The sequence below is a fragment of the Peromyscus californicus genome, unplaced genomic scaffold, assembly GCF_007827085.1.
Source record: "Peromyscus californicus insignis strain IS unplaced genomic scaffold, ASM782708v3 Scaffold_3__1_contigs__length_106647218, whole genome shotgun sequence".
In the NCBI taxonomy this organism is placed as follows: Eukaryota; Metazoa; Chordata; class Mammalia; order Rodentia; family Cricetidae; genus Peromyscus; species Peromyscus californicus.
The window spans coordinates 62,232,715-62,254,858 of record NW_026294551.1 but is presented as its reverse complement, the minus strand read 5'-3'; the positions used below and the strand labels follow the sequence as shown (position 1 = coordinate 62,254,858).

The 22,144-nt window shown below is 52.8% G+C and overlaps 1 protein-coding gene across 1 annotated transcript; it reads left to right on the top strand.

Moving 5' to 3' along the window:
* Positions 1-8: 8 nt before the first annotated feature.
* Positions 9-21,002, top strand: Map2k3 (mitogen-activated protein kinase kinase 3). The gene is made up of 12 exons (XM_052757273.1): positions 9-262; positions 10,221-10,287; positions 10,652-10,700; positions 11,497-11,610; positions 11,830-11,949; positions 13,087-13,203; positions 13,923-13,974; positions 15,221-15,348; positions 15,691-15,768; positions 18,434-18,573; positions 19,472-19,517; positions 20,006-21,002. The coding sequence occupies exons 1-12, from the start codon at positions 214-216 to the stop codon at positions 20,087-20,089; spliced, it is 1,044 nt and encodes a 347-aa protein (XP_052613233.1). The 5' UTR covers positions 9-213; the 3' UTR covers positions 20,090-21,002.
* Positions 21,003-22,144: the final 1,142 nt, after the last annotated feature.

Genomic DNA, 22,144 nt, shown 5'->3' with positions numbered 1-22,144 from the left:
GCGAGGGGCGGGGTCTGCGTGGCGCCGTCGACCGGCGTCCGGCGCTGCCCAGTGTGGCTGTGGCGCCGCCCGCCTCGGACCCTCGCTACCGTCGCCTCTCCGCTCCCCATCGCCGGTCGTCCGCCGCCCGCCGCCAGCAGCCATGAGCGCGCCCGGCTCCGGTGTAGTCTGCTGTCCTCTAGATTAGTGCTCTCCGCCGCGACCGTCCACAGCATGGAGGCGCCCGCCGCGAGCCCGCCGGCCAACTTGCCTCAGACCAAAGGTAGGCTCTCCCGCCCTACCGCGCGGCCCGAACCACACTAAGTTCGATCCCGTCCGGGACACTGGACTCCCTTCCGGGCCGGGTATGGGCAGCGGCACTCCAGCTCAGGACTGGGTCCAGCCCAAGCCCGGGACCTCACCGGACCTCATTGGAATCCGGATCTTAGGCCGTGGGACTGCACCCAGGCAGGACTCGTTCTCCTAACCCGGCTCCCAAGTCTGGAGCCTCATCGTGAGCTCCTCGTTTAGGCTTCTGGGCTGCATCCTGGACTCAGCCGGGATTTCACTGATCCCTGCTAGAGGGTCCTTGGGCTGCACCAGCCCCCTCAGGCCAGGTTGCTGGATTGTGTCCAGGCTGGAATTTATTCTCCTCTGGGCCCCAGGGCTGTGTTTCCAATGCCGGAACCCTGCCTAGTCTTGAACTCAGAACTCCTCCTCTCCTCCAGCTCCCTCCATCCTTGTGAGTCCTCCTTAGCCCATACCTTGCTGGCCTGCACGCTGGCCGCCTGCACTCCGGCCTCCTGCACTCCTCCCTGGGGCTGTCTCTGTAGAACTTCCTGGCGGCTCCACTTCATAGCTCAGCCCGTGCTGCCTACTTCTGTCTGACTCAGTGGCAGTTTTCTCACTGCACATTAGGAGCTGACCTCTTCCTGCACTTGGTGTTTCTTGGACTGCTGCTTTCAGACCTGTTGTTTGCTACTCGGGCTAGCTGCTGGGCTAGGGGCTAACCGTACAAGGCTTGGGCTTGTCTTCTCCAAGTAACTAGCTGGCTTTCCTGGAAATTTCTGTGAGGTGGCAGTGCTGCTGCGTGGGCTGCAGCGGCAGCAGCATTTGTCATGGGAAGTGAGGGGGACAAGACTTGGATGGCAAAGAGAGTTTTTTTTTTTTTTTTTTTTTCCCCAGGAAGAGAGAAAGACGTTTTTGACATGTCAGAGACTAAGTAGGTTGGTCTGCAGAAAAGAGAATTCCAAACTAGACCTAGAGCTGTGAATGGGTTGACCCTCAGCATGCTGTATCTGCCGCTGCCTCACCTGGTCAGTCTCTTGACATGTCCAGGCCTTATTAATGAAACAGATACCAGGGGTGTGATGTGAGATTGAATGTAGAATGGTTTGAAGGCAGCATGAGTGAGATGATCAAGAACCTAGCTTAGCATCTGGCACGTAGTTGGTACACAGGGGGAAAAATGTTGCTGCATGACCTTGGCTGTTTGCAGCTTTTCTTACTGGAAAGGCTCAGCCCTAGGGGGTCAGGGCCCAGCTTTGGATTGCAGCTAACTGCAGAGTACAGATGGCCAGAATGGCAGGCACTTAGAGAGTGCTTGGGCAGTGGGTAGCCTTCTCTCTCCTGACCTAGGAAGCCTCGACCTCAGGAGTCCTGGTCCTGGGCAGGCTGTCCTGGGCAGGCGGGGGCCTTTTCAGTCCCCTGCAGCTGGCTTCCATGGCTGTGCAGGAGCCCAGTAGGCGGGGTAATTGCATCTTATGTAAGTGGGAGGCCAGATCCCTGACCATTGCCCAACTTTTGTGAGTAACTAGGGAGGCACTTGTTGGGGGAGGTGGTTGGGGAGGGACTTGCCGTGCAGACCTCGTGGAACTTGAGAACCAGGAAATTAGATGCTGCTCCACTCAGGAAGGGTTTGGAAGCAGTGTTTGCTTTGGAGGCATTTCAGCTCTTCCAGGCGAGAGATGCAGCATCAAAATAAAAGTTGCAGTTGTAGATTACAAGGGAGAGAGATTGTGGGTGATGTAGCAAAGCGCTGACTGGGGATACTGTTGACCCTCATGTGCTGGTTGTCTTGAGGCCTGGCACTGGACTGTCTGGGTCTGTCTTCTGAGAGAGCCAGTATAAATGTGCAGATTGTAGGTTAGGTGACATGATATTGGGTGGGTTGGGTGGAGGTCAGAGTCTCTCCAAGACCCAGGATCCCTGTAGCCTTTTAGGGGGTCTGGAGACATCTGTGGTGGTGGAATAACAATATCCATCCACCAAAAAACGCTTGAGTTGTTGGGCCAGATGGTGGTGGTGCACGCCTTTAATACCAGTACTCGGGAGGCAGAGACAGGTGGGTCTCTGTGAGTTTGAGGCTAGCCTGGTCTACAGAGTGAGTTCCAGGACAGGCTCCAAAGATACAGAGGACACCCTATCTCGAAAAGCTAAAAATAAACAAACAAACAGAAAACGCTTGAGTTGTCACTTACGGAGGTTTTTGCCACGTGCTGTACGTTGCCTTGTTTATTCCCCGTCACCCCATTTGCTCATTAACAGAGGCTCAGGGACACTAACCATTTACCGAGGCTATATAGCTGTGATAGCCAGAGCAGGACTACAAGATGATCTCTCCTGTGCTCCCTGCGTCCCGTTCCTATATGAGTTGCTTAGGGGAACAGTGGGACCCTGGCATTCTGGCCATCACCCCCGTGTCCACCGGACCTGGGGGCCTGCTGAAACACTTACTGTGCATGCAGTCTTTAACAGTGGATGCTTCCCCCATTGGGGCCCTGCAACAGATGCAAAGGTGTCGGTGGAGGCCCTGGTGAGTCTGCACCAGTGTGGACCCTGCAGGAACTCTTTTCCACCTTTGCAGAAGACTTAAAAGAAATTACACTTCCATATGCATATATAGATACACACATGCCGCAGCATAGCACATGTATGGACGTCTCTGTGGAAGTCAGAATACACTTAGTCAGTTCTCTTGTTCAACCTCTACCACGTGGGTTTCGGGCATAGAACTTGGGTCATCAGGCTTGATAGTAAGTCCCCTTACCCGCTGAGCCATCTTGCCAGCCTGTTTGCGGAGAACTTTGGACAGAGCAGGGGGTGGTAGCACCTGACCTTTGGTGGGGAATTTTATCTGTGAACTTCCCACTGGACAGCTGACGGCCTGTCCTTTGTGCCCAAGCCTGGGAAGTTCTCCCCAAATGTGAGAGGCCCATAGGTCCCTCAGCTTTGCTCGCTAGTGGGCCACTGGCTGCGGTCAGAGGCCAAGGGCAGCTGGTACAGGGACACGTGTGCTCAGGGTGGTCTGGGGAACCCTGTGCATATTGTTAGGGGTGGCCTTTGTCGCTCTGTTGGGGGTATTCTCACTGGAGCTCCTTGGTGGCTGGTGCCTCTGGCAGCCCAGTGAGGCTGCAGGAGCACTGAATGTCTTGTCCTGGTCCTGCCTGCTGTGGTTATAGCTTTCCTCCTGTCCCGGGAGTTGGAAAGACTAGAGGGTGGCACCTTGGGGACTTCCCCCCGTCCGAGTGTGACGCACAGGAAACTCTCTATCAGCCAGCCTGTGGCTCAGGGCCTGAAGGCAGTAAAGTTCCCAGTCAGCCTGTGTGGGGAGAGGCAGCCAGGCTTCCGGTGGGTGAATCAGCAGGCGCTGGGTGCTGACTCACCATGGGCATGCCAGTCACTGCCTATAGCTTAAAGGGGCAATGTCTGGCAGACTGTGGTAGGGGGTTACGTACCTGGCCCTGTAGGCTGCCCCTGGCTCTGAGCTGGACACCACAGGTTGTCTGTTCTTGAGCTGGACCTGGCTTCTGGGCAGGCCCTCCTATCCTGTCCAGGAACTTCCTCTGTTAGGTAAACGACTCTTGCTTCCTCTTGCTCACTATTTAGGAGTAGGTGGCAGCTGTTGTTGACTGCCCCTGGCCCAGAGAACAGGGCCTGAGGAAAGCCAGGAGCAGCTTGCAGGGTCAGCTAGGTTGAACTACTTGGGTTCAGATCCCTATTCTGCTCATTTTGCAACATGACATTTTGAACAAATTGCATCTGGTGCGTTCTCGACACTTTGTGTAGGTTTCAGTCCCGTGGGTAGGGCCCATCTTTTGGAGAAGCCCAAGGTTTTGTTTTGTTTTTTTCCTCCAGCAAAATGAGCTAGCGAGCCCTGCCTTTATGGATGCAGATGGCCTTATCCAGTGGCCAGGTGTCGGGTTCTGGTCGTTACAGCTATAATGGGTCTAGGATCTGGTCCTGACTCCATTGCTTCCTCACCTGGGTAAATGGCATGTCCTCTTTGACTCAGCCCTCTTCTCCGAAGTGGGAGGAAGCATCTTTCCCCTGCAGGGTGGTAGTAAAGATGGGAGATAGTGTTTCCCAAACAAATGGCATCTGTTATTATTTAATTGGTGGGATTGTGGCTACTTTTCATTGGGAGGTGGATAAATAGACTTTGATGATGTACTCATAAGATCTGTGACACAGGCTTCGCTGGTCGGAGAGCCAGAACTCACTATGCTCTAGGACAGCGCTTCTCAACCTTCCTCATGCTTTGGCCCTTTAATATAGCTCCTCATGATGTGGTGACCCCCCACCCATAAAATGATTTTCATTGCTATTTCGTAACCATAATTTGCTACTGTTAAGAATCATAATGTATAGATCTGTGTGTTCTGATGGTCTTAGGCGACCACGTGAAAGGGTCATTTGACCCCCGAAGGGATCTGGACCTGCAGGTTGAGAACCGCTGCTCTAGGATCTCTTTCTCCTCTGCTTCCTAAACTGCGGCTGTAGACTACTATGACTGCCTGGGCAGCCTGAGGGAATTAAGAGGGGATTACAGAACTGAGGTGCTCGGGCCTTTCTGCAGACCTGTCCCTGTCACTCAGCTTTGTTGTTCAGTGGCATTGAAAACATCAGTGAGGGAAGCCTTGAAGGTGTGGGGCTGACCTAAGGGTAGAATCTCCTGGACTAGTTTCTTAGGTAGTAGGATTTCATCGATGTCACATCTGGTGCTAGCCTGGGGAGTGCAGGGCTCATTCTGAATTCTCTTGAGCCTCCCCTTGATTGGTTTTCCATGTCGCACATATCTGTCAGGCCTGTGTGCCCAGCAGCCCCTATAGATTTTTCTTTGCCATTTCACATAAAGAGCAGAGACAATGCTCTATCTTACTAGGCCACATAGACAACAAGCCTAGCCATACTTGGCCTTGGGAGAGTCAGCAGCTTCCTGCCCTGACCCTTCTCCCTGCCTGCTGGATTGCGGTAGTGCCTTGGCCGAGCTGGAGTTCTGGGGCTGCCCTGACTTCTCAGGGATGCTGTGTCCAACAGCACCCACAGCTAGTCCCTGACCCTGAGCGGCTCAGCTGAACCTTCCTCCCATGTATGGGCGCCTGGTGAAGCCTCCTCTGTGACCCCCTCCTGGTTAGGCTTCCTTTTCCTTCTCTCCCTCTTCCTCATATTCCCTTTACTCCCCATCTCCCCAGTACCACACCTCATATTTCTTTTCTTTCTTTTTTCTTTTTTTGAGACTTAATGACAGATGTGCCCTACCACTCCTGGTTTTATGTGGTGTTGTGGATCAAACTCAGGGTCTCTGGGGATTCAGTCCAGGGCCCCATGCATGCTAGGTAGGCACTCTACCAACTGAGCCACACCCCAGCCCCTTCAGTTCTTTTTAAAATTTGAGCTTACTAGCATTCACTTGGTGGAGACAAGAGGATCAGAAGTTCAATGTTGCAGATAGGCATGGTGGTGCATACCTTTAATCTCAGCCCGTAGGAGTCAGAGGCTGTAGGACCCTGTCTCAAAAAGAAAATTTCAATGTCATCCTCAGCTGTATACCATACAGTGAGTTCTTACATGAGACTGTCTCAAAATACATAGGTAAAAATTGAACTTTGGTATGCCCAACGTGTGTTTAGCCCTCTGTTCTACCGAGGCCCAGGCTGCATCCACATGGTGGACGACAGGGCAGCCCTGAGATGAGAATGGAAGGAAACTGGAGTCAGCTGTCTGGGACCACAGTGCCTCTTCACTCTTGGCTTTGGCTTCATTTGTGCTGGGACCTCGGTGGAAGGGAGGTTCTGTGTGCTGGTTGATGGAGGTGCTGGTTTAGGACAGCTTGGAGTCTATGTGGGTGAGTGTTTTTCTGGCTGCCGCAACTTGTGTGGTGCCTACCTGTGTGGCTGCAGGAACAATCTTGGCCTTGGTCCCTTGTATCACTGCAAATGTCACCAAGTTCAGAAGCTTGTCTTGAGTCAGCAAGTGTGCAGTGACAGGCCAGGTTCCTTGGGGACAGGGCTGCAAAGGGCCCTGGATATTAGCAGCAGGATTGGGCATAATCAAGAGGCAGGTTGTGTCAGGGGGAGCCAAGGGCCAGTACTTCGGCCTGGCACATGGTAACTCACTGAGTGGCTGTGGGAGTGGGTGGTCTGTCAGAGACGTCATTTCTAACGGAAGGGAAGTGGGCAGTTTTGACAGCCTGCAGGATGAAGGGTCCCACCTAGTGAGGTGTGGCCAGAGGAGAAGGATTCTTGCTCCCGTTGACCTGTGAAGCCAGTCCTGGGCCCTGGGATTGGTAGGGGCCGTGCCCTTGGCAGCCATAGTTTCCTTCCTTTCCTGTCTGGGCTTGGCCCGGCTGCCATGCCCAGAGGTTCTGGCTCAGTGATTCTGTGACTACCCCAGCCAGTATCAGGTTCTCAGCTGACCTCCAGGCACTTGAACCTGGCACATTTTAGCTACCAAGGGAAAGCTGCTCACCAAAAAAGCCCTCCCTTCTTTTTGGACCTCAGTTTTCCCTGTTCAGTTGTGGGTGGTCTCATTTATTCTCTAAAAGACTGCTGGATGGAGATGGCCAGCTGAGTGGGAAGATGGGACATCTTGCCTCTGACACTTAAGCAGCAACATTAGCTCCCAGTTTGGTTGGCTTAGTTCCCGGGGCCCAGGACTTCTCCTGGAAACCAGATGCCATATTAAGCACTGGTGGTAGGGGTGGGGAAAGTAAACAAGGCATAAGTGTCACTTTTATCATTGGAAACCATGGGATGGGACTTACTGTCTTATGATGCAGGGCTCTCACCAAGGGGCGTGCTCTCAGTCTATCCCTGCTGATGGTTGGATGTTAGAGCAAGCCGGCCTGTTCAGGATCCTATCCATACTCCAGCATATGCTCACAATGCCCTTTGTCAAGCCAGCTCTCCCCTTGGCCTGACTTGTACAGTGGATCAGTGAAAAACTTTTCCTCATGGAGCCATGGAGAAGAGGGTGTAACATGGGTGGTGGCCTCAGATAGCTCCCCCTTATCCTCTGTTGGGCACTGCTGGGTCCTGGGAGGTCTGCCAGACCTTTCCGCATCATACTGAGGCTCTGGTGCCCAGAGAGGCATAATCATTTGCCTAAGAGTGCATAGCAAAGAAGTGGCAGAGTGACAGCTGAACCCGACCACTTGGCTCCAGAGTGGTTCGTCTGGGAAAGTAACCGTGAGGAGTGGCAGTAGAGGCCAGGAGGACTCAGGGACGGCACGGGGACTAAGTTGCAACTGTCAGCTGGCAGGATCAGGTACCAGACTGGATGGGGTCGAAAGGCCGAGAGAATAGTATATGCAAAGGGAATAAGTTGGAAAGCTGGGTGTGAGGGGGGGCAGTGGTACAGGTGGGAGGAGATGGGGCCAGAAGTTCGCCCTCATCTGTGGGTGCTTTGATGTCAGTGGTAGATTCTTAGGTAGGTGGTTCAATCCCTATCAGCCTCAGTTTCTTCACTTCTTCCCTGAGGAGCTTCTGTGAGGCTGGAGTGAGCTATGTAGATGCCTGGCGCTAGGCTGGCCTGCACCAAGGACCCTGCGATCCTGGCAGGCTTGTGGTTTGCTCACGGTGGCCAAGAGCCTCTGTTTGTTGTGGTGACAGTCACCACCTTGGGCCACACCTGGTGGGTAGCCCCAGGCTGCCTGACCATCTGGGCCCAGCCCTGACATTGGCATTGGCTAGTGCCAGCGGTGTCTGGTGGCTTGAGGCCTTTTTCTGGGCTGTCTCCATGGTGGCCTTGCCCATTCCCTATGACAGCTGGCGTGGCTGCACCAGTAGCTCGGGTCGCTCCTAACATAGGCTGCTGGCCCTGTTAGGGTAGCTGACTGTGTGCTGCCCAGCCTGGGAAGATAAGAGAAGCTCACCACCATACGCAACTGCAGGTGTGGGCATGACCTTGACAGATGGGGCAATTGAGGCCTGGCAGAGGGCATATCTTATACTACCTCCCAGTCCACTGCAAGAGACACAGGAGAGCAGAAAGTGGCAGTGATGTGGATGGGTGGCACTATGATCTCCCCTTAGGCAGGTTTGCCAGGGCTGGGGGTCGGGCTGTGGCTCTAGAAGTTGCAAGCAGAGCTGTGCATTTTATTATGGAACACTTTATATTTTGTTTGCAAAGAGCCTCCTATCAGTAATGAAGACTAGATAGTCCAGGCCGAAGTGCAGAGAGAGAACTTGCGCATAAGCCAATCTGGGTACATACTGAGTTTTCGCAGCTGCCCAACTCTACCCCTAGCACATGTAGCCAGAGGTCACATCTGGCAAAGACTTGGACCCACGGGTGCATGAGACCCAGGGCCTGTCCCCTCAGCACAGGGAGAACCCCGCACCTCACCCAAAGGGGTCTGCCGTGAACCCAGCTACTCATCTTGGTCTCCCAGTCAGTACTTTTGAGAGCCACTTTGGGCTGGTCTGGACACACAGGCCTTACTACCTGAGTCACATCCCAAGCTCTGGATTGTGTGAGGCTACGGCCAGATCTGCCAGAATCTGGTTTAGCCATGGCTTCACGGACTGGGGTCTCCTGGCAGGTGGTGGCAGGTATGGTGGACAGTTCTGACTATAGGGCTAGGTAGCCAGAGTGAGCTGGCGGTAGTTTGCAGGAAGTTTCTGAGAGGGGCCGGCATTTGGTCTGCTTTTCTGTCCTGTGTGACAGGGAGGAGACTTGTTGTATCTTTCTTACCCTGATTTTCCCTGGAGTTTTCTCCCCACTTGGGGGTCAGTGCCTCGACTGCCTGGAGAAGCTGAGGCTGAGAGAGTTAGTGCCTGCTGCCAGCGGTGGGTGCCGAGCCCTGGGGCCCTAGAAGTGGGAGATGGAGATCCTGGGGTACCACCCCATTCAGGTCATGCGCCAGGCCAAGCCTCTGTTGCCCCAGTGGATGTCTGTGTTCTGGTGTGACCAATGAGGGAACTGAGACTCAGAGAGTGGAAGTACAGTGAGCAGGGGCCTGAATGGAGCCCAGGCTCAGCCACTCCCTCCCCAAGGTTGACCCTGGTGGCAGAAGGACATGGTGAGGCAGGGGTTGCTGTTACAGAGACCACCGAGTAGGCAGCTTCCACAGCAGGAACTTGAGAGGAGGGTAGGCAGTTCCCAGAGGCCATGCAGGAAGGCTCTCTTTCAAGCCTCTCTTTGGCTTAGAGGTGGCATTTGGCTTCCTCTTTTGTACCCCAATTTCCTCTATTATAAGGATACCAGTTGTGTTGGAAGAGCACTTACTTACCTGGCAGGCAAAAAGCTCTAGGTTTTGTCTCCATGTACATATGTGTGTGCACAGGTACACACACACAAACACACTCACCAGTCCTGTCACACTGGATTAGGGCCAACTCTAATGACTTCATTTTGATTTAATTAACTCTGCCAAAAAAAAAAAAAAAAAAAAAAAGCAAAAAAACCCCCTATTCTCCAAATAAGGTTACATTCTGGGGGTCAAGACTTCAGCATATAAGTTTTGAAAGACACAGCTCAGCTCAGAACAGAGACCTAGGACATGAGCTTTTGTGTGGTTGGGAACATTGGTACTGGGCAGACTGCATTCCATTCCTGGTGGTAAGAGGCCTGGAAACTCATGCATAGCTGAGCATTCGAGTGTGTGTATGTGTGTGTGTGTGTGTGTGTGTGTGTGTGTGTGTGTGTGTGTGTGTGTGTGTGTCTTATAGGCACAGCTGTCTGGTGCCTCCCAGCTGCTGCAGGGCAGCTTCTAGGAGGGTGGAGCTTGGCTTTGCCATTGTGCTGGGGAGAAGGCCTGCGCCTGGCCCCCCGCCTGAGGGGGACCATGCTCTGAATACCTCAAGGCTCTGAGGGTCCTCTTGACACTGCTCGCACTGTCCCTTGGGTGTCTATGTCTGGAGGGGCAGGTAGTGAGGAGCAGGGGCCTGAGTCACCTCTCTCCCCACCTCTGCCCAGCCCAGGACTAAGAGTTGATCCTTGTCTTCTCTCCACTTCAGGAAAGTCCAAAAGGAAAAAGGATTTGCGGATAGCCTGTGTGTCCAGGCCCCCTGTGCCCAGCCCCACGTGAGTCCGCCTTAAGTTCCTCACTCTGTTCAGACTTGGAGAAACTTCTTGAAGGAGGTCAGGAGTGTGAGTAAGAAGTAGGGACATGGGGGTCAGAGGTGGTTGAGAGAGCTGTTTCTTCTCATCCTGTCCTGGTGGCTGTAGTGGAGACTCAGGAGCACTGGCCGTTTGCTCCATGCCTTCCCAATCCTTGTCTTGGGGGCTCTGTCAGGGCCGCCTGGCCACACTGTTACACGGAGACCTAGTAGACAATCATTGAAATGGGGTGGCTGTGTAAGCTGCCCCCAGGACCAGGATACATCTCACCCTCATACCCCCGTTGTTTCTTCTCCCAGAGAAGCTTATGGCTCTGCTTTCTCCACAGACCTCCTCGGAACCTCGACTCCCGGACCTTCATCACTATAGGAGACAGAGTAGGTGGTGACTGGACCCTGGGAGGCTTCCTGCCTCATCCCATAGGGCCATTGAGAGGTGGCCATGGGTGGTAGGCAGAGCTTGGCTCTGGGGAAGAACTTCTTTCCTGTCTTGCTGGTTGTGGCCCTGGGCCACGTGGCCTTGAACCTATCTGGAAGAAGTACATTCCACCTGCCGTATAGGGCTGTGGGAAGCCCAGAACTGCCTATCTCAGAGGGTGGGCTATGACTCTCCCACTTCTGTATCACCTGGAAACAGCATGTTGGACATGCAGGCTCCTGGGCCCCAGACCTCAGGTCAGACCCTAGACTCTATATCGTACATACCTGAGTGCCTCGAAAGACTGCCTGCCGTTGAGAAGCCCGACTTGGGGATATGCACCAGGGCAAAGCATGCTGGGAGCCTCTGGCAGCGCCTACCTACCCAGCTCCTGTCATTGCCTGGTGTCCTGTTAGTCTGATTGCATAATCCCGTATATCTCCTTCAGGGGAGGGAACTCCCATAAAGACTCAGTAGATGATCGACTAGTGTCTCCCTCTGCTGAGATGTATGTGAAAGAGGGAAGAGATCTTCTCAAAGTCTCCAGGTATTCGGTTTTGAACCCATTTTATAGAGATCTGTGGCAGGCTCAGGTTGGCTAAGTGATTTCCACAGGGTCACCCAGCATGGCATACCGCCTCTTCAAACTCGAATCTGATTCGCTTGTCCTCTGCTCTTTTTTCCTGGGGGAGGGATAAGAGCCGGTCTCTGACTTGATGATGATCACAAATCACCTCTCCTTTTTTGCCTCTTAAGAACTTTGAGGTGGAGGCTGATGACTTGGTGACCATCTCAGAGCTGGGCCGAGGAGCCTATGGGGTGGTGGAGAAGGTGCGACATGCCCAGAGTGGTACCATCATGGCTGTAAAGGTAAGCAGGGCTCACCCTGCCGGAGGAGCACTTGAGGAGGCATGGACTGAGCTGCAGGTTGACTACCTGCCTGTGGCCCTGTCCCTCGCTGTCATCACCCGCATTGAGGCAGAACTTCTCAGACCAGGCCAGGCCATGGATTCCCCAAGGCTCCTGGCCCTCATGGACTAGGCAAGGGGTGCGGCCTACACATGGCCCTGACATGCATCTCTCCTGCAGCGCATCCGGGCCACTGTGAACTCACAGGAGCAGAAACGCCTGCTTATGGACCTAGACATCAACATGCGCACGGTTGACTGTTTCTACACTGTCACCTTCTACGGTGCCCTCTTCAGAGAGGTAGGCTCTGTCTCTGCCCACCTCTTGCCAACCGCTACTGCCATGCCACTGCTACTGTGTGTAGTTGCTGGGACCTTGGATACAGGGGAGCCACACTGAGCTCTCTGTCACCTAAGGCAGCTTAGATGGGATCTGGAGAGGCAAGCTTGGAAGCCTGGCTTCCTTGTTCCTGGGCAACTCTGTGCCTCGGTTTCCTTGTCTGAAGATGAAGCAGGTGTCTGAGCAGGTCTCTTTAGGTTGTGGTCAGGGGCCTGATCTGGGGCCCAGCACTCAGCAGCTGAGATTTATATTTGTGGCTATTTGCTTTCTGCTAGCACCTGAGGGCATGCAGGGTGAGCCCCAAGGGGGAAGCACTGTGGAGGGGTAACGATCTGGGCTAGATTCTAGATGCAGAGGACTGGAGGGTGAGGCAAGGTATAAGGTCTAGGATCAAGAGTATAGAGCTGCCCCCTGAGCCAGCTGGAGGCATATAGTGTTGGGAACAGCATGAGGTGAGCCCCAGAGTCAGCATGGAGCAGGGACTTCCCTTGGTGACCTACCATCTCGGAGCTCTTGAGTGGTTCATGGTGGTTCTCTGCCCTGGCTTTCCTTTTGGACCTCTCTCAAGTCCCAGTGGTGGCTCAGACCCCACCTTATACATTTCATGTGGTGGGCTGATACCCTATATAAGTGTCAGCTGACTCTGTGCTCAGGAAGTTCTGGGCTGAGCCACCTCTATTGGAGGCCATCTCAAGGCTGTGCAGGTTTGCTGGGGAGAGGAGAGGTCATTTCCAGTGAAAGGAATTTGGTTCTTGTCCCTTTGTGTCCTGAAAGTCCCAGGACACACTAGGCTCCTGCTTCCCTGGGAACACTATGGCGCTAGGGCACAGGTGGAGGAGACTGGGGCTAGGTGGCGTGGACTGCATGGTGAGGGCCAGAAAGGCAAATCTGAAAGGCAGGCAGCGGTGGTGAGGGGTTCAGGAACATCTGAGGTGTGTATGGGAGTGGGGAGTGGTTCATAATGTCCCTTCCTTGGTGGAGGCTGCACCTAGTGCTCAAGGCCAGGCTGTTCAGGGCTGGGGAGGCCACTGGGAGCCTATAGGTTGTCCAGGGCTGGGTAGCATTAGTGGACCAGCTAAGCACTGGGTGTTCTCTTAGGGAGATGTATGGATCTGCATGGAGCTCATGGACACTTCGCTGGACAAGTTCTACCGGAAGGTGCTGGACAAGAACATGACAATTCCGGAGGATATCCTGGGCGAGATCGCTGTGTCTGTGAGTGGCCTGTTCTACCCAGCATGCACAGAACCTGCTGTGTGACTGAATCTTGGCGTAGCAGCTGTCCCCTGGAGGCTCAGTACTTCTGAAACCTTGGAGCATTACCTTCCTGGAGAGGCCCCAGGCTGGAGCTCCTTAGGCTTGGCCACTACCTGCCTCCAGGCCTGTGAATGCATCTCTCAGGTTCCTGCCCATTTTGAAGAAAAGAGCTTAGTACTGCCTCATACTAAGATACCCCATGGTAGCTCCCAGAGGTCCGGGCTGTGATAGGGCAATGTTTGCTTTCTGAGTCTACTGTTTCTAGAGGAGGGTAACAACTCTGGTTTGCGTGTTGCTACAGCTGAGCAGGGGGTAGAATCAAGGATGCCCTTTAATCCTGTTTGCACCTGGAAGCATTTAAACCATCCCATGCCTCCAGCCTCTCTCTTTCCTAGTCCCCGGAGGTAACTCTACTAGCGGGGTGATAGAAACCTGGGGGCCTGGTAGGTCTTAGTGATGGCCCTTGGGCAGCACCGCTTGGGATTTGTGGAGTGAGAGGAAAGGCAGGAAGCTGTCAAGTCTGTCCTAGGACAGCCAGGATGACGGGCACATCTGGGGCCTGGGCAGGAGCTGGGTGACAGGGCTAGGGTGTGTTTAGAGGGGATGAGGTTGGCTGCTTTGTTATCGTTGGTGTTACCTGGAATAACAGCAGTCCTGCCTCCCCCACCCCTATGCAGATCGTGCGGGCCCTGGAGCACCTGCACAGCAAGCTGTCTGTGATCCACAGAGGTCAGTGTCCTCCACCAGCCACTGAGGCTCAGGGAGGGACAGACTGTGATACACCTGGTGGGCAGTGTGGGTCACTTTCTGCGTTTGTACCTTCGGGTCTGCTGTGCTCAGAACAGGAGGAACTAACTGGATGCTTGCTTTTCCTGAGCTCCATTGTCCACTTCTCATTCATATGCTGTGAAACACCTAGGTCGTGGCATGTCACTCTGGGAATCGGATACAAACTTCCTCTCACCTCCCACACAACCATCCTGAGCTTTTCTGGGCTCCTTTTGCCCTTGTGGCCACTAGTCTGGTTTTTCCCCTCCAGGGTTATTAGTTATTAAGAATCAGCCTCCCGGGGCTGGAGAGATGGCTCAGAGGTTAAGAGCCCTGGCTGTTCTTCCAGAGGTCCTGAGTTCAAATCCCAGCAACCACATGGTGGCTCACAACCATCTGTAATGGGATCTGGTGTCCTCTTCTGGCCTGCAGGCAGAACACTGTCTGCATAATAAAGAAATAAATCTTTAAAAAAAAAAAAAAAAAAAAAAAAAAAGAATCAGCCTCCCGCCAGGTCGTGGTGGCACACGCCTTTAATCTCAGCACTCGGGAGGCAGAGGCAGGCAGGTCTCTGTGAGTTCGAGGTCAGAGCTAGTTCCAGGACAGCCAGGAACTACACAAAGAAACTCTGTCTCAAAAAACAAAAGCTAAATAAAACAAAATAAAGACAAAGACAACCTCCCACTAACTTGGTTGCGCTGCGCTTAGAAAATGGAGGAGGCCATATCGACTTGGATGCTCAGTACTTACCCCAGTTCCATCCTCGGGTCATCATTGTTGGCCCGTTGCTATGGAATCTTCCTGTCCTTCTCTGTGCATCTTTGCCTTTACATATCCACATGGACCTTTGCTTGGAAGTTCCTGCCTCCTATGAGGCACATTTGCACGTACAGACCCATCCTCACACCGTCACCCACCCTATTATTCACCCACTTCCTAGATTTGTGTCTCTAGCAGGTGGTATGCATGCATAGCCAGCCCCTAGGTAGTGTCTCCAGGGCTCTGATGTCTCTTTGGTAGGGATAGGTTGAAGTGCATTCTGACTCATTGTCCAGCTATGGGATGGGGCCTGCTGCTGCACATCTCACTGCTTCTCTTTCGTTGTCCTAACCTTGGAGCATTGGGTAACCTGCTGCTGGACCACAGGGCACTAGAGGAGACAGCATCTCATTTGGCACAGGCTGAGAAAGGTATGCTCTCCTTGTAGATGTGAAGCCATCCAATGTCCTTATCAACAAGGAGGGGCATGTGAAAATGTGTGACTTCGGCATCAGTGGCTACCTGGTGGACTCCGTGGCAAAGACAATGGATGCTGGCTGCAAGCCTTATATGGCTGTAAGTGGGGGCATCCTGGCTAGGTGGAGGACAGGACAAGATTCTGCTGCTATGTAGTGGGCTGGATTTTTCCAGCTGTACCTCCTGCCACAATTTACCTGTGCTGCAAGATTCCTGTTCGGATGAACTTGTAGTCTGTAGAACCTGTGATCCCTGTTATTAGGAAGGCAGAGTTCCTTAGGACTGGGGGCCCGGTGGGAAGGCAAGGATTGGCTCTGGCTCTTGCTGGCCTATCTCATGTGAGCAGGGGAACCTGGTGGCACTCTGCTATGGAGTAGAAGAGGAAGGGTCTAATGGAGGGAGCCTTGGCTGGCTGTTCAAGTCCTCTGGTCTCTCTTGCAGCCTGAAAGGATCAACCCTGAGCTGAATCAGAAGGGCTACAATGTCAAGTCTGATGTCTGGAGCCTCGGCATCACCATGGTACTGTCTGGGCTGGGTGCAGCACTTGCTGGTCCAGTGGGGTGGGGTGTGTCTGTGTTGGGGTCCATGAACTCCAGGTAGTTTAAATCCCAGAAGAAAGAGTTGGTTTCAGTGTCCAAGAAAACAAATGCACCATCAAACATTCCTCTTGGGTAAGAGGATATTTGGGAGGTAGAGAACCTCTTTCTTGAGGGCTCAGTTGAACCATCATGGATGTTCCCTGGATTCTGTGATGTCAACCTTTTCCCTAGAGTCATGGGTAGATAAGAAATCCCAGCTGATGCTAAGTTTATTTCTTGCCATGCAAGCCATTTCCAAATCAAGAAGGTAAACTCTTAGCTGGGCACGATGGCACCCTCCTGTGATGTGATTCCTGTGGTAGCACCCTTTTGTGATGTGATGCTTTGGAAGGCAGAGGCAGAAGGATCAGGAGTTCAAGGTTATCCTCAACTTCATAGTGAATTTGAGGGACTCTGTCTCAATACCTTTCCCAACCCTCAAAAAAAAAAAGTAATTGAGCTTTTCCACACCAGGAGCCTGTTACTATAGGTTCCTGTTGTATTTCTGCCGGCTCAGCAGGGTGAGGCTCTGGATCTTGGCCTTGTGGAGGCTGAGAGGATCCTTGGCTTGGCGGGAGGGGCAGGGGCTAGCCCATTAGGATTGAGTTGGACCAGGTGTAGGGATGCACGTCTGCCTTCTTGAACTGCCTGGCAGAGAGCTCCAGTTCACCTATTGATGTGATAAAACATGATAACCAAAAGCAGTTTGGGAAGGAAAGGGTTTATTTTGGCTTACAGCTCTCAGGTCACACCCCTTCACTGAGGGAAGTCAGGGCAGGAACCTGAAGGCAGGACCTGAATGAAACAGAAGCCATGGGGGAGTGCTGCTCCTGGCTGGCTGCTCCTGGCTGGCTGAGCCTGCTTTGTTACATCACCTGGACCACCAGCCTAGAGGTTGAGTCGAATACCTACAGTGAGCTGGGGCCTCCCACATCAGTTACCAATCAAGAAAATGCACAGGCTTGCTCATAGGCCAGTCTGGTGGGGACCATTTCTCAATTGAGGTTCCCTCTTCCCAGATGACTCTAGCTTGTGTCAAATTAACATTAAACTAGCCAGCACAATGTTGCAATGGAGTTGAATTCTTTGAAGGTGGGGGCACTTCTCTACTACACATGGGTGGGAAAATGTCCTGGTACCTTAGTTCTTGATATAGCAAGAACAATCTGTCTGCAGTTGCAATGACCTTTAACAAAAAGCGACGTTCTGGCCATCTGGAGTCACCGTTACCAATACACACTGCCCATTTTCTTGGTTACCTCGTGTCTAATTGTTCTGAGACTCTTCCCATGGTTGATCTCATGACTTTTAGGTAAGACATTTTTGTTGTTGTTAAAGAGGCTTAATCTTGAAGGCTGGGGTCAAAGTTTTACAATAGCTTTTCAGGCTGTGGAAATAGGAGCAAGACTTGGGATACCTTCCAGATTTTCTAGAACCTCTTCCTCCAGGTCCACCCCTCACGTTTATCCTTGGCCCAACATTTCCACTTAAAATGCTGTCATCTAGGGAGCAGTTACACAGTTCAACGCATCCCCCTCAGGGTGGCCCCAGGAGCTCTGTTCACACACATTTTCTATGTCTCAGAACACAAGGGGGTTCCCCCCACAGACACAGGTCACACTCAGGAACGTTCTCAGCCAGGAAGGAGTGTTGACGAAGTGCTGACCTGAGTGGACTTGGAGGAAGAGGGTCCCCATGTCCACTGCTCTCCCTGATGTTCAGCTGTTAGAGGGGGCTGCCTCCTGGGGGTGGTCAGTCTTTCCGTAAATAATTCCTTGTGATAGGTGACTGCCTTATGCCTACGCCGAGGTAGCTTTTCTTTATCATTTTCTAAGCTCTTCAGAAAAAAAGATCATCAGACAAGATGGTTGAGGCCCGGGGTCTGGTGCTTTTGGTTAGGTATATGGTGCCGCTGAGCTTTCTCTTATGGTCTGCAGAAAGGCCCCACCGTAGAGTCTGGCAATGCTGAATCTGCACGGTTCTGTCCTGTGGACAGACACACAGGGTGGCACACATTCCCCTCCCGCCCATGCTGCTCTCATGTGGGCTGGAAAGGCCTGGAGACTGATGGGGAAGCCCCTTTAGTGCTCTGTTTGTCCAGTTGCATTTGTTTGAGTGGTATCTCTTCCATTCCTTATGGTGGCTACAGCCTGCTCTCCCAGTCAGGAGGTGTCCATGCAGGAGAGTCCGCCATGCCCTGTTGTCCTCACTAGTAAAAGCAACAGCTGGATAGGTGGCCCTGAATATTGAAGTCTGTGCTGGGGAGGTATTGGAGAGGGAGTAGCTGGGGCCAACAGGGACTAGGACTTGATGCAGTGAGGTACTCTGCTGACTGCTGCCTTGTGGGAAGGTGTCTGTGGCTGCCACTCCCCCAGGGCTAGACTTAGTCTGAGCTAGTTCTGCTAACCCGGTCAGAGATGCTTAGTACTGGCATCCCAGTACTTGACCTACTGCTGGATGTGAGGGCAGTCAGTGAGAGCACCACTGGCCTGGCGTGGGGTACTGGGGAAGGATGGCCAGGTCCCTTCCACTTTGTGCTTCTGGGTACAAAGTTCGGGTCATCTGATGTCTGGAGCCTGCTGACTCTGCTGCTGTTCCTACTGCAGATCGAGATGGCCATACTGCGATTCCCTTATGAGTCCTGGGGGACACCGTTCCAGCAGCTGAAGCAGGTGGTGGAGGAGCCATCCCCACAGCTCCCAGCTGACCAGTTCTCGCCCGAGTTTGTGGACTTCACTAGCCAGTGGTGAGTGTCTGGGCTGCGTCCTCTCCTCCTGCATCCAGGAAACCCTTTGAGCCACACGGTAGCAAGAGGCAGGAAGCAGTGACAGCTGCAGCGGGAGCAAAACCCGAGTCCCAGTGGGAGGGTTTCGTTTAGACTTCCCCGAACAGGGTGAATCAGGTAGACTCAAGGAGGGGAGGAGTAGTGTGTGTGTGAGACTGTGTATATTACCCAAGATTAAAATGCATAGCCAAGTGTGCTTTTATTGGTGCCTAGAAGTTTTTATCAAATTACAGAAAGCTCAAGGAAGCTTTATAAAAATCATGTTTAGAGTTATAAAAGAATAAAAAAGGCAATTATACAGACCATGTTCTCTAACCATAATTAAATAACCACACAGAAAGTAAAAGTGGCTTCTTGTAAATAACTCTGGGGTTATAAAAGAGATTTAGAAAATCCCTTTTTAAGAAGAAACTAGTGAGAGCAAACCAGCGTTTGTGTGTTGTGGGCCAAGAGGTGCTCGGAGAACAAGACAAAGCCTCTCAATAGAAAACAAGAAAAACTGAAAGCAGATGAGCCCAGCAGCGAGGCTCATTGATTAGTCTGACCCTTTCTGATTGGACCTTCATGCTCCAGAACCATTGATTGAAGCCTTCCCTTCTGATAAAGGATAATTTAGTATGTGGTCATTAGGCAGAACACTTCAGGGTTGGTGTCATGGAGACAGCTGGACTCCAAGAGGCAAGGAAAGTTGCTACAAGACTGTAGTTTGTACCCATGGACCCCAAGCCACTTTGCGAGACCCCCAGACAGTCTCGCTCCTTCTCTGGGCCCCAGGAGTATGCTGCTTAATGGGGGCAAGCCCAGCCTGTCTAGATTCGCTTCCTCCGTGTGAACCTGGCTTCACTGCCCTCTTTCCTAGCCTAAGGAAGAACCCCGCCGAGCGCATGAGCTACCTGGAGCTAATGGTGAGTGTGCATGGGAAGTGCCTGCCCCTGTGCTGTGTAGTGGCTGGGTGGGGCTACCTGGAAGAGGGTTGCATCCGAGGGTTTACATGCACAACCCAGGCCTTGTGGAAGGGTGCACAATGCTGTGACAGTAGGGCAGAGAGGTCAGTGTGGCATCAGAGAATGCTTCCTAGATGAGATGCCATTTGAACTGAGCTGGAAGGATGGATATGGGCTTTTTGCTGATGAAAGAAGGGTAGAGGGTCTAGTAGAGCAGAGGCCTGGTACCCTTGAGGAAGGAGATGTTTGTATAGTGGGAGCATTACTGCGGGAGACTGAGGCAGAGCCACAAGCTCTGATGGTTTTGGAGGGCTTCTGGGGTAGTAGACAGCAGGAGTTGGCCAGGCGGGAGGAGCATGCTGGGGTGGATCAGGCCTGGGGGGGCCTCCCCTTTATACTTCCTCCTGTACCCCTTCACCCTCAGAAATTGTGCCTCTGTTTCCTACCAGGAACACCCTTTCTTCACCTTGCACAAAACTAAGAAGACGGACATTGCTGCCTTTGTGAAGGAGATCCTGGGAGAGGATTCATAGGCCTGGGACCCCACTGGTCTGCCAGCATCCCATACCCCTCCGCTGGGCCAGCACTTACCTACAGCCATAAGCTACTGCCATTCTGGTCCTGGGCATTCCAGGAGGAATTGAGGGGGTTGTTCCTGTCTGGCTTGGCAACTAGCTCTCCCAAGTGCCAAAGAATCGGACCTCAGGGGGCTCCTAGCCAGGCCCATATGGGCCCCACAGTGCCTCTGCTGTTGCTGCTCCCAGGGTCTCAGGCTTCCACCCAAGATATGAATTTGGAGGGGCCTTTGTACCCCCCGCAGATGCTGTTGCCTCTTGAAGAGGAGGCAGCCGGTGCTTCTGTGGACAGGCCATAGCCTTGGTACTGTCCTGGATGCTACCCAGGTTGTATATATATTTTAAATCACAACTGAATGGACTTTGTACACTGGCCTGGATCACGGACATCTCTATCCTGTCTCGGGTGCTGAGGACACACTATGGGGATGAGTCATGGGAATCCCCTAAGACTTTCCTGGGAGGTGTGTTGAGTTGCCCAAGGCCATCCCCCAGCACTGGCCAGTGGTCTCTTGGGGGCACACTGACCTAGCCCCTAGCCTCCACCTCTAGTGATATTTGCCTTTATTTTTAAACTATTATCCTTGTTGCCTTTTGCTTTGTGGGTGTCGCTGGTTTTTCTTGCATGGTTTGAAGCTGGTCACTTAACCCTACGTGCCAGCAGGATCACAGCTACCCCTGTGCTCAGGCTGGAGTCTACAGAATGGCTCAAGCTCTTTGCACAAGGCCACCAGGGGAGCCATACCAACTCTCCAAGTGTGACCAGCTCATGGGAGCTAATAGGTTTACTTTGGTGGTGTTTTTAAAAAAAAAAAAAAAGAAAGAAAGAAAATATATTTTTGTGAAGAAAGGCCTGCCTTTCCCAGCCTTTCCCTGGGCAGGAACCTATTGCTGTTTTAATTAAAAAACAAACCAAAAAAACTGTGTGTGGCTGACTTTGGCAAGCCTACTATTTCTTGGGGAGTTGTGGAACCCTAGGTGGAATCCTTACTTTGGGACTATACCAGAACGACATGACTAGGGCCTGGAGGCTGCCTACCCACCAGGGCCTTTTACTTGCCTGGCCACGATTCACAGGAGGACACAGGTTCTTGGGGTGCTGTGGTGAGGTGTTTCATTCCATGGCCACCCAGGCTAGATCCTTGTAAGGCCACCTGAAGTCTGCTGATAGCCAGAGGTAGAGAGATGACTGGGTAGGAAGTGGCAGGTTCCACATTGATTGCATTATGTTGTCTGAGGTTACAGATGAGAAAATGTTCTCAGAGAGTTCCCAACACTTACTCAAAGCCAGCGGAGGCCCAGGGCAGGGAGTGGTGCCTAGAAGAAGGCTTGGAGGGTGCTGCTCGGTAGAAAGCCCTAGTCCTGTGCTTCTTGACATGTGGACTAGGACAGAGACCCCCACAGGCCTTATCTCCTGTTAGGAGGAATGTGTGTGGTCTTAGGTACTGGTGTATTCAGGTGCTTGGTTAACATCCTAAAGGACTTGTGTCCATACCCTTCGGGGTCATCAGAACCTGTTGGCTTCTCCCAGCTTAAACGTAGGTCCAGAGCTATAGTCCTCTGGAGGGAGGGTTATTACTGGCTAGGTCGGAGTCGTGTGCTCATGCCCAAGCCAGAAGACTGGAGTGTGACTTCAGGCACAGGTGGACCACGGGGGAGAGTCAGCACATCACAAAGGTGATGTTGCCTTGGTGTGCCTGGGAGAGCACAGCATCGCATGGGAGCTCCTACCACCATTCCTCACTGGCCTCTGCTGCAACTTCCCTGGTTCAGCTTTCATAGCTTCACAGAGCCTCTCGCCTTTAGACCTAAAGTTGGTTCTCATCCCAGAGGCCTGTATGGGCCAGCCCCGTCCCATTTTCCTGTCACTACCTGAGGGAGGCCTAACAGGAAGGCCATGACTTAAAAGAATGGTCCACCAAGCTCAGTGTCATCAGGGGAGATGATTGACCCGCCACAGTATCTCTGTGAGAGGGAACCGCCAATCCCTAAGGGGACTTGGTCAACTTTTGT